At 39.1% G+C, this 13,516-nt stretch overlaps 1 protein-coding gene across 2 annotated transcripts; it reads left to right on the plus strand.

Annotated features, from left to right (window-relative positions):
• Nucleotides 2,997-6,715, plus strand: LOC109704087 (myosin-binding protein 3). Of its 2 annotated transcripts, none has more exons than XM_020224911.1 (4): nt 2,997-4,013; nt 4,097-4,288; nt 4,404-5,738; nt 6,141-6,715. In XM_020224911.1, exons 1-3 carry the CDS (start codon nt 3,152-3,154, stop codon nt 5,720-5,722), a joined length of 2,373 nt encoding a protein of 790 aa, XP_020080500.1. In that variant the 5' UTR covers nt 2,997-3,151; the 3' UTR covers nt 5,723-5,738; nt 6,141-6,715. The 2 variants fall into 2 exon arrangements, with proteins under 2 accessions (XP_020080500.1, XP_020080433.1); XM_020224844.1 differs by having other exon boundaries at nt 6,353-6,715.

Genomic DNA, 13,516 nt, shown 5'->3' on the forward strand with positions numbered 1-13,516 from the left:
TTCACCTCTTCCGCCGCCTCCAACGACGACACTTCTCCGCCGACATCGGCATCGACGCATCTTCGCCGACGCCGACACTGTAGAGGTCACTGCGGCACTACAGCCTCGAAGCGGGAGGTCCTTAGCGGCGTCGTTACCGGCGCCGTGGCTATTGGCAGAGAGGGGTGACAAAAAAAACTATAGAAGAAACAAGAAAAAAAAATAAAGATAAAAAAATTATAGAAAAAGAAGGATGAAAATGAAATTGCATCGTTAACTACAAAAAAAAATAAAAGTTGCACTACTTAAGATGTATACTGCAGCTTTAAGATGAAAATTACACTCTTTAAACGAAAATTATACTCTTTGGGAGATATTTACACTGTTTCTCCTCTTATTGTACTCTTTCAGATGTAAACTGCATCCATTAAGATGAAAATTACACACTTTAAACGAAAGTTGCACTCTTTGAGAGATATTTACACTATTTCTCCTCTTCTTGCACTGTTTGAGATGTAAACTGCACCACTTTAAGAGATATTTATATTGTTTTTTCTCTTATTGCACTATTTTTTCTTTTGTTGCACTGTTTCTCCTCTTATTACACTGTTTCTCCTCTTAGTGCAGTTTAAGATAAAAAATAGTGTAACAAAAGGAGAAATAGTGCAACAAGAGAAGAAACAGTGCAACAAGAGGAGAAATAGTATAAATACCTCTTGAAGGGGTGCAGTTTATATCTCAAAGAGTGCAAGAAGCGGAGAAACAATGTAAATATCTCTCAAAGAGTGCAATTTTTATTTAAAGAGTGTAACTTTCATCTTAATGGATGCAGTTTACATCTGAAAGAATACAATAAGAGAAAAAACAGTATAAATATCTCTCAACGAGTGTAATTTTTATTTAAAGAGTGTAATTTTTATCTTAAAGCTGCAGTTTACATCTTAAGTAGTGCAACTTATAATTTTTTATGCAGTTAACGATGCAATTTCATCTTCATCCTTCTTTTTCTATAATTTTTTATTTTTTTTTTTGAAAAAACTTCAAAACCCCCCCTGTGGTTTCACACTTTTTTATTTTAGTACCCTGTGGTTTAAAGTGTATCAAGTTAGTACCATGTGGTTTCTCACTTTATCACTTTAGTACCCTGTGGTTTAAGGTGTATCAAGTTAGTACCCTGTGGTTTTGCACTTTATCACCTTAGTATCCTGTGGTTTCACACTTTATCACTTAGTACCCTATGGTTTAAAAAACCACAGGGTACTAACTTGATACAAAATTAAAACCATAGGGTACTAAAGTGATAAAGTGCAAAATCATAGGGTACTAACTTGATACACTTTAAACCACAGGGTACTAAAGTGATAAAGTGAGAAACCACATGGTACTAACTTGATACATTTTAAACCACAGGGTACTAAAGTGAAAAAAATTGAAACCACAAGGGGGCTTTTTGAAGTTTTTCCTTTTTTTCTTTCTTCTTCTATAATTTTTTTTTGTCATCCCTCTCTGCTAACGACCACGACGCCGGCGACGACACCGCTAAGGACCCCCCGCTTCGAGGCTACAGCACCGCAGTGACCTTCAGGGTGTCGGCGTCGGCGAAGATGCGTCGTTGTCAGAGGCGGCAGAGGAGGAGGGAGAGGGCGAGGACGAGAAGGACGGGAAAGGACGAGAGAGGCGCTGTCGTTGGAGACGGTGGAGGAGAGTCGGAGAGGAAAAAAAAAAAAAAAAGTCGCGGCACGGCCTCGGCGGGGTCAGAGGCCAGGAAGGTGAGGGGTGTGCAGGCGAGGATAAGGATGCGCCAGACATAATCGAAGCAGATCGCCTCCGCTCTGTCTACGCCGTTCTTTAGGAAGAGAAAGAAAAAAAGAACGAGAGAAAAAAAAAAAGGAGAGAGAAAAAGGTATTAGGGTATTTTGGTCAATTTGCTGAAAAAGCAGACCGAATCTGCAAAAACTAAAAAGGTGGCCCGGTTTCGCAAAAGCCCAAAATAAGTAAATTTTTTTTTGCAAATTGGCCAAATTTCAAACAGGTATATTCTTCTCGGGCAATTACGTATTAGTGTAACAGTACATAATCAGACACAAATAAGATAGTTGATGGTGAATTATTGTATATCTAATAATTTATCCATTTTAATATTTAAAAATATATAGAATTTATTTTAATTGTTGACTATTTTGAATGAACTATCTAATTTTTTAAAATTTTAAATTTTATCATTCAATTATTTTAATTTTTCTGATTTGAATTAGACAACATCACTTTAACTTTAAAATTTAGAGAAAACTTCAAATACCCCCCTTATGGTTTCACGCTTTCTTTCTTTAGTACCATGTGGTTTAAAGTGTATCAAGTTAGTACCCTGTGATTTCGCACTTTCTTACTTTAGTACTATGTGGTTTAATATTTCATTAAAAGAAAAATAAAATCATAGGGTACTGAATTGATACAGAAATAAAACCATAAGGTACTAATTTGATACAAAAATAAAACCATAAGGTACTAACTTGATACATTTTAAACCACAGGGTACTAAAGTGAGAAAGTGCGAAACCACAGGGTACTAACTTGATACACTTTAAACCATAGGGTACTAACTTGATACACTTTAAATTATAGGGTACTAAAATGAAAAAGTGCGAAACGACGGTTTTTTTTGAAGTTTTTTCTAAAATTTAAGCTAATTACTTATTTTTAATAAAAATATACATTTTTGAGAATTATATAAAATATACTAACTAATTAAAAATGTACGAAAATAAAGAACAGATTCAAATTTTGAAGTCCAAGTGCTGCGAACCTACTTAAATCAAATAAATTAAAAATTTGTACAGTAAAATTAAATTCTTATAAAAGAAGGATTCAAAATAATTTATTAATTCAGTTCTATTCATTTTTACCATTTTGATATTGCCTTTACGCTTCAAAAATCCGAACCCGTTAAGAAGGGCCGTACAATTTTAAAGCTTAATAAAAGCAAAAGCTTCCTAAAGGTGGTAGTGGTGGTACCTCCCTCTCCCTCCCTCCCTCTCTCCTCGGAACTCTGTTCGCTTCTTCAGCGGAGCTCTTCTCCAACAAGCCTGCGTCCATATTTCTCCTTGTAAGATCTGATTCAATTTCAATCCCCACTCTCCAACCACCCCCGACCCAAAAAGGATATTAAGACAGAATGAAAGAGATCCCGAGACCGAGATTGGGAAGAAGATCGTCACGACCGTCGTCCATCATGGCCCGAAGCGGCAGCAAGTTCGAGGCCGTTCTCCGCAGGAACACCGACAGGATCAGCTTCGTCCTCATCTACACCCTCCTGGAGTGGCTCCTCATCGCCCTCCTCCTCGTCGACGGCCTGCTCTCCTCCCTCGCCTCCCGCTTCGCCGCCTTCTTCGGCCTCCACCCGCCCTGCGTCCTCTGCTCCCGCCTCTCCGCCGACCGCCGCCGCCGCCCCCTCCTCCTCCTCTGCGACGCCCACGCCGCCGACCTCTCCCGCCTCGGCTTCTGCTCCCTCCACCGCCGCCTCGCCCCCGCCGCCGACATGTGCCACCCCTGCTCCTCCTCCCGCCCCACCGCCTCCTCCCGCCCCGTCGCCGCCCTCCTCTCCTACGACGCCGCCCACGGCCGGCGCGGGAACCGCTTCACCTGCTCTTGCTGCGAAGCCGACTTCGGCGACGGCGGCGAGTTTGCGCCGCCTTACTTCCTCCTGCAGCCCTCCTGGGACGCCGCCGTCGGCGATGGGAGAGAAGACCGTCGTCTCGAAGGACTGGACGGGGATTTCATTTTTGACGTGGAAGACGGGAAGATCGGCAGCGTCCTCGCGCTCGATCAGGAAGACGATAATTCGATCGAGCTCGTCGCTTTGCAGTTCAGCAATGCGCCTGATGAGGAGCGCCGGCTTCCGTTGGAGTTGATTGATTCGATAACCGAGATGAAAAGGTCGATGGGGGTCGAGGAGAAGGCAGTGTCGCATTCGGCGGACGGCATATCCAATCATGAACGTGAAGCAGAGGCGTCGTCGCCGGAAGAAGAAGCACGAGGTGAGTTTTGTTGGCTAGTATATACCTCTGCGCCTAAATTGATGTTGTTGCTTCTGAAAGCGCTTTTCATGGGTAAAATACAGCTTGCGCGGAGGAGGAGGAGGAGGAGGACGACGACGACGACAACTCGGCAGACGCGGAGGCTAATTGTGAAATATCGATCGGGAGTGAGATTTGTGACGAGGAACAGCCGGCACCGGCTCGGTTTCAGGAACAAGTTCGTGAAATGACTAGCACCGAAAGCCTCAATGATGCAGCAGGCGACGAAGGCCAAGGTGACATCAAATTTTAAATGCTTCGTTGTATTTGTTCCCAAACTTCGGGAGTATCGGAATCTTCTGTCATACATACTCAAATCTGTATAATTGTGATCTTGTTACGAAATCGCAGCTAGTGAACCTGAACTTCATGAGGTTGTTGAGGACGGAGGAGCACACGAGACGCCAACTCATAGTGAAGTTATTCATGGTCTACACAAAAGATTTTTCTTTGAAAGAAGAGAATCTGGGGCCGAGCCTTTGGACGGTAGTTTGGCTGGCGAGCTTGATGGGGGCGAGCCAATTAGCGTCGGTCAGCTTAGATCTGCTCTGAAATCTGAGCGCGAGGCATTAAACGCTTTATATGCGGAGCTCGAGGAAGAGAGGAGCGCTTCTGCTGTAGCCGCCAGCGAGACCATGGCAATGATAAACCGGCTTCAAGAGGAGAAAGCTGCGATGAAGATGGAAGCGCTGCAATACCAACGGATGATGGAGGAGCAGTCGGAGTACGATCAAGAAGCACTTCAGCTTTTGAATGAGTTGCTGGTGAAGAGGGAGAAGGAGAAGCAAGAGTTAGAGAAGGAGCTCGGGGTTTATCGGGAAAGGGTCCTAATCTATGAGACCAAGGAGCTGAAAAGAACGGAGAGGCAAAAGAAAAATGGAAAGGAAAATGGATTATCGTCTCCTTCTTCTACTTCTTCCACCTCCTCTAGTGCTGAAGAGAGCGATGATGGTCTGTTGTTTGATTATTGCGAGGGAGGTGATATGGCGTGCAGTCTTGACCAAAGCAATGGAACTACTACTGACGTACAAGTAGAAACTGCGAAGCATCTAGTTGATGAATCCTTAGCTGATTTCGAGGAGGAGAGGCTCTCCATCCTAGAACAGCTGAAGACATTGGAGGAAAGGCTTTTCACGTTGGAAAATGAGGACTCTGATCACGTACAAATGACGGAGGATATGTCGGAAGGGAACCACCATGAATTGAATGGAGATCACAGGTCTTTAGTAGATATTTCGGATGGTGCAGTGAATGGTTTTTCTGATGTCGTGGATGATAATATTGGCAAGCTTCACTATGAGGGAAAGAACGCAGGTTGTAGAGGGAAGAGGCTTCTCCCTCTCTTTGATGCCGCCGCTTTTGAGACTGAAGATGGTGTGCCCGCAGAGCAAGACGCGGTTCTGGGCAGTGCTTCTCCAGAAGCTGTTTCTGAGCTTGCGAAAGAGCAAGAGAAGCTCTTGATTGCCGAGGAGATTGATGATTTGTACGACAGGCTACAAGCTCTTGAGGCGGATAGAGAGTTTCTCAAGCACTGTATAAAATCCTTGAAGAAAGGAGATAAGGGATTGAATCTTCTTGAAGAGATCTTGCAACATCTTCGTGACCTTAGGAGCGTGGAGCTGCGGGTGAGGAAGGCCGGGGATGATGCTGTTGCCTTACAAACTGTGTAATTCACTCAATTAGAAGGTAATTTTGCACCTCGACTATTATTATTTTGTTATTATGATCACATTACAATGGAATTTGCTTTGTTTCCTTTTAACTAAACTAAAGAATTCGTCTTTGTAATTTGCCATGGTGAGTATCTATAATCTAGGACGACCTTATCCGCTTTCAACAAGTAAATCAACTTTTGCATCCTAGGTATTTCGATTCTGTTCATACGTATATTTTTATGCTATAGTTTTTCTAATGAGAAGAATCGTATACCTCCTATCATTTTAGGATGTAAAATCTTATAGAGTGAGCTTTATTTCATTGCCGCATATTCGACAATCCTATGGTTGCTGGAGTTGTTAGGCATAGCTCTTTGCTGCTGTGAAAATCTTCTTGATTGTCATTCCTGAGTCTGTTTTATCTGTTTTACAGACCAAGAATGTTTAATTTTGCTGATGATCTGCGGTCGAAGTTGGTTAAACAACGCAAAAGTGAACGATACACGCGATGCCGCAACGAAGAAGTTTTTATATAGCAAATGAGAATTCGTAATTTTTTTAAAAAAATATTTTCTCCTTTTTGGTTATTATATAACCTTTCCTGAACGGCGAAGGTCTGTATTAAAACCCTTCATGATGATGCAGTAGAGAGATCATGGCTTGCAAAGCTGGCTAGGTATTCATAGCAAGATTGAAGGAGAAAAAGGAAGGGTGTGCTAAAGCTAAAGTGGAGCTTCCCTTTAGTTCTTTTCCTTTTTGTTATTTATTAATTTTCATAGTGAGAGAAAGTGCTAGTTGTATGATGATGATCCTTAATTATGGGCTTTTTTTTGTGTATATTGTATTATATTATATTATATTATATTATATTATTTGTTTGAGAGACGTTGTGTGTAATTTTTTTGGTTTCCCTTTTATACAGCAAAGGTGCTTGAGACTGGTTTTCACAATCACTCCATCTTGTAACTTTAAACATGATTTGTTGGTAATGAGAATATTAATTGGTAATTAATGTGTTTGCTCTATCTAATTAATTATGTCAGGGTTGGACCACCTGGCAATTGTGGGCACCATGTTAGGGTGGGCCCAGCAAGGAGTAGAGTACATTTTGTGAGGTATTGCATAATCATTACTCATCGCCTGTAAAAGTGCCACTCCGCCATGAGCGTTCGAACTTCTCTAGGTCATGCCTGAACGTATGAATATTTTGTTCAAAAGTTTTTTTTTTTTTTTTATTATTTAAAAAAGTTTTAAATATTTGATAGATAAAGAGTACGGTTGAATGTCAAGAATAGAGTACTGTATTTTATTTTTAAATAATTTTTTTTTAAAATAAAATAAATCTATTTGTAGATAAAATGTATTGTCTTATCAAATCATAAATTAATATTAAAACTTCTATGGGATATTATAGGGTCTTGGGATTGAAAAATTCTAAAATGCAACGGGTATATTAGTGACGTGGTGTAACAAACCAATCAAATTAATGCTTTTAAGAATATATGTCACATCATGATTGTAAAAAAGTATTTTTATTGTACTTTTGTTTGAAAAAAAGGAATGTGATTGACTTGTTATTGATGACGTGGTGCAAGTGTGACAGTGTAGAATTCCTCCTTGGGATTGGGATCTACTTGGCTTGACTGAAGCATTTGTAGGCCAAAAAAAGCCATTTGAGTATTAAAAAAATATATATATATTTTCATTAGAATTCCGATGATATTGTTTTGCTACAATAAGGTACGAGCTTTTGCTTTAGGCCTGAAAAGCTTATTTTCGTTTCTCAACAGAGTAAAAGCTTTTTAATTAGAGTTTTTACTTTAAAATTTTTTGGTCAGTGAATGAGNCATTAGAATTCCGATGATATTGTTTTGCTACAATAAGGTACGAGCTTTTGCTTTAGGCCTGAAAAGCTTATTTTCGTTTCTCAACAGAGTAAAAGTTTTTTTCTTTCTTTGTATTTTTAAATAATGTATTGTATAGGAGTGGAAACGAGCCAAGTTTGAGTGAGCTTATCTCAGCTCAAGCTTGGCTGGAAATTAATTCGAGTCGAGTTTAAGCGAGCCTAATTTCAAAGAGAGCGAGTTCGAGCCCTAACAAGCCGCTTAACATTATAGAATCTATAGTTTAATTTTTAGAAAATATTATCTAAATTTGATACAAGAACATATCTAATAATTTAACATACAAAATAAATACATGAATACGGTATTATAATATTAAGATAAATAATTTAGGGAAAGCAACTATGCGAGCAAAGTGAAAGAGAGGGAGAGAGAAAGAGTAATTAGAGTAGGATTTTACTGGTTTGGTTCTGTGGGCAAGCAAATATGTCCAATAACTAAAACTCTATATAAATATAATTAAAATATATAATATATATTATTATATATATTTATAATATATATTTTATATAATTCGAGCTTTTCGAGCCTAATTCCAGCGAGTCCAGTAACACTCAAGTTCCAATTGAAATAAGTTTGGACTTTTTTTTTTTTTTTTTTTTTTTTTTTTTTTTTTTTTCTGTTCAGTTCGGCTCATCTAATTTCGAGTCGAGCTCGAGGGACTTGAATACTGAGCCGAACACGAGCCGGCTCGCTTATTTGCCGGCCCTAGTATTATTGTCCAGTGGATTGGCTTTTGGCAGCAGTGAGTGGCCGGCAGCTTTAAACAGAGCCCACAAAAAGGATGCCTGAATGCCTTGGCAATCATGCCGGTGAGAAGACTTCAGCGGATAGCAAATCTTCTGCCCCAACGGCTTTCCCCAAGACATGGATCGAACTTCTTCCTGCTAATGGGCCATGTATTGTCTCAATGCTTTGCTTAATTCCAGAGTTGCTTATAAGTAAATTACACTTCCCTCACTGAACTTTCCTAGTGAAATTTTTTGTTTAGGCCACCAAACTTTAATTTACTTTAATTAAACCAGTAAATTTAATTTTATTCCCAGTGAGTACATTCCTATGCTTTAATTTTAATTAAACACAGTAAAATGGTAAGGTAATTGGTAATTTAGCTACCATATTATATTCTAGGGATCGCATGTCTGTTTGTTTTCATTAAAACTGGATTTTGGGTTGAAGTGGAGTCCGATTAAAACTACTATTTTTCTACGGTTTGTTTCATATCTATGGAAGTGAAGTTTCTTCAGTTCTATTGTTTGTTTGACAGAAAGTAAATAATATTAAGCTATAATTTATATATAAATAATAAATAACTTAATAAATTATAAATTATAATATAATAAATAAAAATAATAATATAATTAAATTCTTATATAATTAAAAATTTTAATCTAAAACAACTAAATTATTTTTTTATACATAAATTATAATAATACAACAATAAAATTACAAAGTAAAAAAAATATAAATATTTAACTAATCAATTTTCATCATATCTTATATGTACAAACTAAATAAAGGAAGCAATAAAATTTAACTAATCAAATTTTATCATATTTTAAATATGCAAACTAAATAAAAAAATAATTAATGCCATAATTAAATATATTTAAATATGACTAGCATTACTTATTATATTATTTTATTATTTTTTCTTCATATCTCTTCATGGTAATTGACTTCGGTCCGGGGTGCGCCGAAGTCAGTTACGTTGTTTCGGATAACTCGAGTTTCGACTGCATTTTTATTACGACGAAACAAACAGCGGAAGTGATCATTCACCACCAAAAACGACTTCATCCCTCTCCACTTTCTTCTTCTTTTTTTTTTTTCTTCGAGAGAGATAGCCAGATAGGTAGCATACTATCCGCTTCTTTTATTTTTTTTAGAAATAAATTTAGCTGGAAATGTGAATCAATTAGGATTCGAACTTGAGATCTCGGATACCAACCACCAAAGTCTTTGCTACTTGTGCTAGGGACAGTCTGTCACCCCTCTTCACTTTCACCCAAAAGAACATGTTAGTGTATTACCTGGAGATGATCTAACTACTACTTCAGTTATCAAATTGCCATTTCGAAATGATTAATCTTTTTAAAATAACGTAGCAATTTAAATGACTTGCGAATGTGGTCATGTCATTTTTTGGTAGCTAAATCAGATATATATACCTTATTTTATTTCATCAGAAGTATTAATCAAAATTCGTACAGTGGCCCAATTTAAATGGAAGTTATTGTTTGGTGACTTGATTGAAAGAGATTAAAATTCGGTGAACCAAATAAAACTTTATAAATATTTGGCCAGCGGTCTAATTTATTTACTCCATAAAATATTAGCTAAATTACACTGTTCATCCTTAAACTATAATAAGGGCCGCAACAGTTTGGCCCTGAAACTTCGAGTTGTTATAATGTCTAGCTCGAGCCTTCTAAATTATTGCAATTAAGTCCAACAACTGAATTTAGTTGACTATATATTCACATGTCGTTAATGTAGAAGGGACATGATAATATTATGATGACATTATAGGAATTAAATTAAAATGTCACATCATTCTTTATTAGTGATACGTTAATATTTAATCAATTAAATTAGATTGTGAGACTTGACTAAAATAATTTAAAATTTTTGAGTTAGAAAATATAACAAATTAAAGTTTCAGCACTAAAGTGTCACAGTCCTCATAGTTTGAGGACGAAAAATGTAATTTAGTCTAGATTGTTTGATGGACTAATTAAATTATGGAACAGCATCTAAACTTTACGACGTGCCATAATTATTTACTGTATAAAGGATAAATTGCATGTTTAATCCTCAAATTTTTTATTATTATAATTCAGATGGAATTTTTAGAATTATTATAACCAAATCTCATAGCCAAATTTAGTTGGCTAAATATTGAAAAATTATTGGTGTAGGAGTGAAGTAGCATCTTAGTTATTATCGCATTATCATTCACAATACTTTTATGTTACTTCTATATCAATCATCTGTCAATATTTAGCTAACTAAATTGGATTGTTGGACTTGATTGCAATAATTTAAAAAGTTTGACCTAAAAATTACAATAAATTAAAGTTTCAGAACTAAAATATCACCTCCTCAAGTTTGAGGACCAAATATGGAATTTACCCCTGTATAAAATATTTCATCAAGTTTTTGTTTAGCCAAAAAAAAGAGAATGTTTTAATTGTACTATTGACAAATATCTCACATAGATGAAAAATTATTTTGAAAAATAACTTCATGAAAACAGACTGCTGATAATATATATAGGTCATATTTTATAGATNCTCAATTAATCTTAGGTTTAAAATGCATGAATCGAACTCATTTTCATTAAAAGGAACATGGCCCAATATAAGAATGCTAAGCAATCAAACATAAGCTTCATATGCAACTCTCTACTATATAGGAGTCCAAAATTTCATTATATGTAATATAGGCATTTTAAGCACTCTAAAATTCACAATAAATACATATAACAAGAATATGCATGCTTTTTCATTTTACAACGCTTAAATCATCAACAATGAGGTTTTCTCATTGTGTGGCTAGGTCAAACCCACCGAACTGTCGCGTAGTGCCTCGATCCACCGAACGGAGTTGTCCACGAGTCTCCAAATACCCTAAAAGTATTCAGCGAATAGATACAAGGGCATTACGACCAACCATTAGGTCAAACGTTAACAAACAAGACAAAAGGGCTAAAACTCACCTCAAGAGAGGAAATCTCTTCCAAAGCTCCAAAAGAGAGCTAGAACCCTTCCAATCCAAGCCTAAGGAAGGTTCTAAACCAAAGAATCTAGCCTCAAAAGTCCTAGATTCAAAATGCCCAAAGTTAACTCTAAAATCTCATTCTAGGGTTCCATCTACTAAAAATCCTCAAATCAAGGTCTAGAGGGAGGGAATGAGCAACAAACCTCCTTAGAAGCTCCAATCCAAGCTTCAAGGGTGAAGATCTCCCCCCTTGCAAGCTCCAAGTCCAAGCCTTCAAGCACCAACGAAGAAGAGAGGGTGAGGAAGATGCCCCAAGTCCACTATTGCTCTCAATCTTCTTCTTCCTTCCTTCTTCTCCTTCTCCTTCTTCTTCTTCTTCTCTATCAAGGGTGTGGAAAGAGTTGAGAGAAGAGAAATGAGGAGAAGAGAGAGTGGATGGGTCATATAGACCATCTATTGCAACAAAATCCCGCTAGGTCCCTCAAAAATCCAAAATTGCATCAGCCCGGTCTGGGCAATTTTCGCCCAGAGGGACCGGTCTCTTTCCAGCAGGGACTGGTCTCTCGTGTCGCACCCGAGAAACCATCGTTCGGGAATCGGTCTCTCCCTGCGCAGGACTGGTCTCTCACAGCGAAGACGCGCTCGGGGACCGGTCTCGCTCGCCAGGGACCGGTTGCCTCGCCGACAGCGCAACACTGCTCACTGGGGGACCGGTCTCTCCTATCAGGGACCGGTCCCCGAGAGTGAAAACTCTCAGGACTCGTCCAAAACTAGGGTTTTCGAACTTTTTATGTCGAAAAACATTCTACGACCTTCCACCAAGTGTGGAAAAGCTCGAAACACATCCAATCACTCGAACCTCGCAATTTGCAAAGGTCCAGTGTGCTACAGTAGCTAAATTCTCTGTTGACAGCATTTTTGTGTGTAAATTAATTACATAAGCACTCGTCAAGTTTCAGAAGAAAACAAGTTAGGATGGAGAAGTTATGCGACCTTTACTAATTACTTAAAGTGAATAGTAATCTGGTTTTCCGGAGAGGTCAATCAGTGGAGATGGCTTCTGGTGTGTATTGGACTCCGTTCATAGTGATCCAATAACTCGTTTTCTACGGTTCGACTATACTGAACCCAATGGCACTTACGGCTTTAGGTTTTAATGCATGGTTTCGAGAAAAAGGGATTTTATCGCAAAAAGGGGTTTTTGGCAATTAGAGAGAGAGAGGATGGGTTCTATCGCAAATCGGCGACCTAATCTGGTGAAACAAAATAGCAGTTTCTATGCCCCAGATGTGCTGAACGCAATGATGTAACCCATTCGAAAATCTGACAGACGGATCTCTAGATATCACACGTTTATCGAGAAAGGGTCAAATTGATCATTTCTGTATTTCGTGCAAAACCCCCTATATTTTATATGCAGAATTTCATGAAACTTGGTGGGTTGTGGCGCGAGGCTGTCATACATTCATGGTCAGGGTCTTGGCTGAAAATGTTGTGGTTTAAGGGAGTTACGCGCGATTTACTCATTACTATAAAAGAGAGTTTCCAGGGTTTCCATGGAAACCCTAACCCTAGCCTCCAACACCCTCAGTTGAGCCCCTAGCCGTCGATCCCCTCCTCCTGCTCAGCTCCCTGAGTGTTGTCGCCGCCTCCCGTCACCCGCACCCGCCTGCCGCTGGCACACCCGCTGCCCGGCCACCGCCGGCCGTGCCATAGGCCCTCATTGCCCGGTGAGCTTTATTTTAGCCTATTTGTGCACTGTTTGGGGTTGCCTTCACTGTTCCGGTGGCCCAGGGATATTCCGATGCCTCCGGAGGTGAGCATGATGATCTTCGGTCAGTGCTGATCGCAGTGCTCACCTCATTTAGGGTCAACGAGCCCGGATGAGCGAATTAGAAGTGTTTTAGGTCTAGCGCGCAGTGTTCGCTGAACTTCGAGTCGCTCCCGCGCCTTCCACAGTGGACGGTTGTGCTCTGGATCATGAGCACGACCTCCGGAACGTCGAGACCTGTCAATACATGTCTCGGCCGACCTCGAAAGCCCTCGGTTTGCGGTATCGAGCCATAAAACCTGGTAAATCACATAAAATAATGTGATTTTATGCTATAGTAAGGGCTTTTGTGCAATTGTGCACTTCGTGGGTGCTGTAGGCAGTACGTGTGGACTGCGGGTGACCTTTGGA

The sequence above is a fragment of the Ananas comosus genome, linkage group 1 (genome assembly GCF_001540865.1).
Source record: "Ananas comosus cultivar F153 linkage group 1, ASM154086v1, whole genome shotgun sequence".
Lineage (NCBI taxonomy): Eukaryota > Viridiplantae > Streptophyta > Magnoliopsida > Poales > Bromeliaceae > Ananas > Ananas comosus.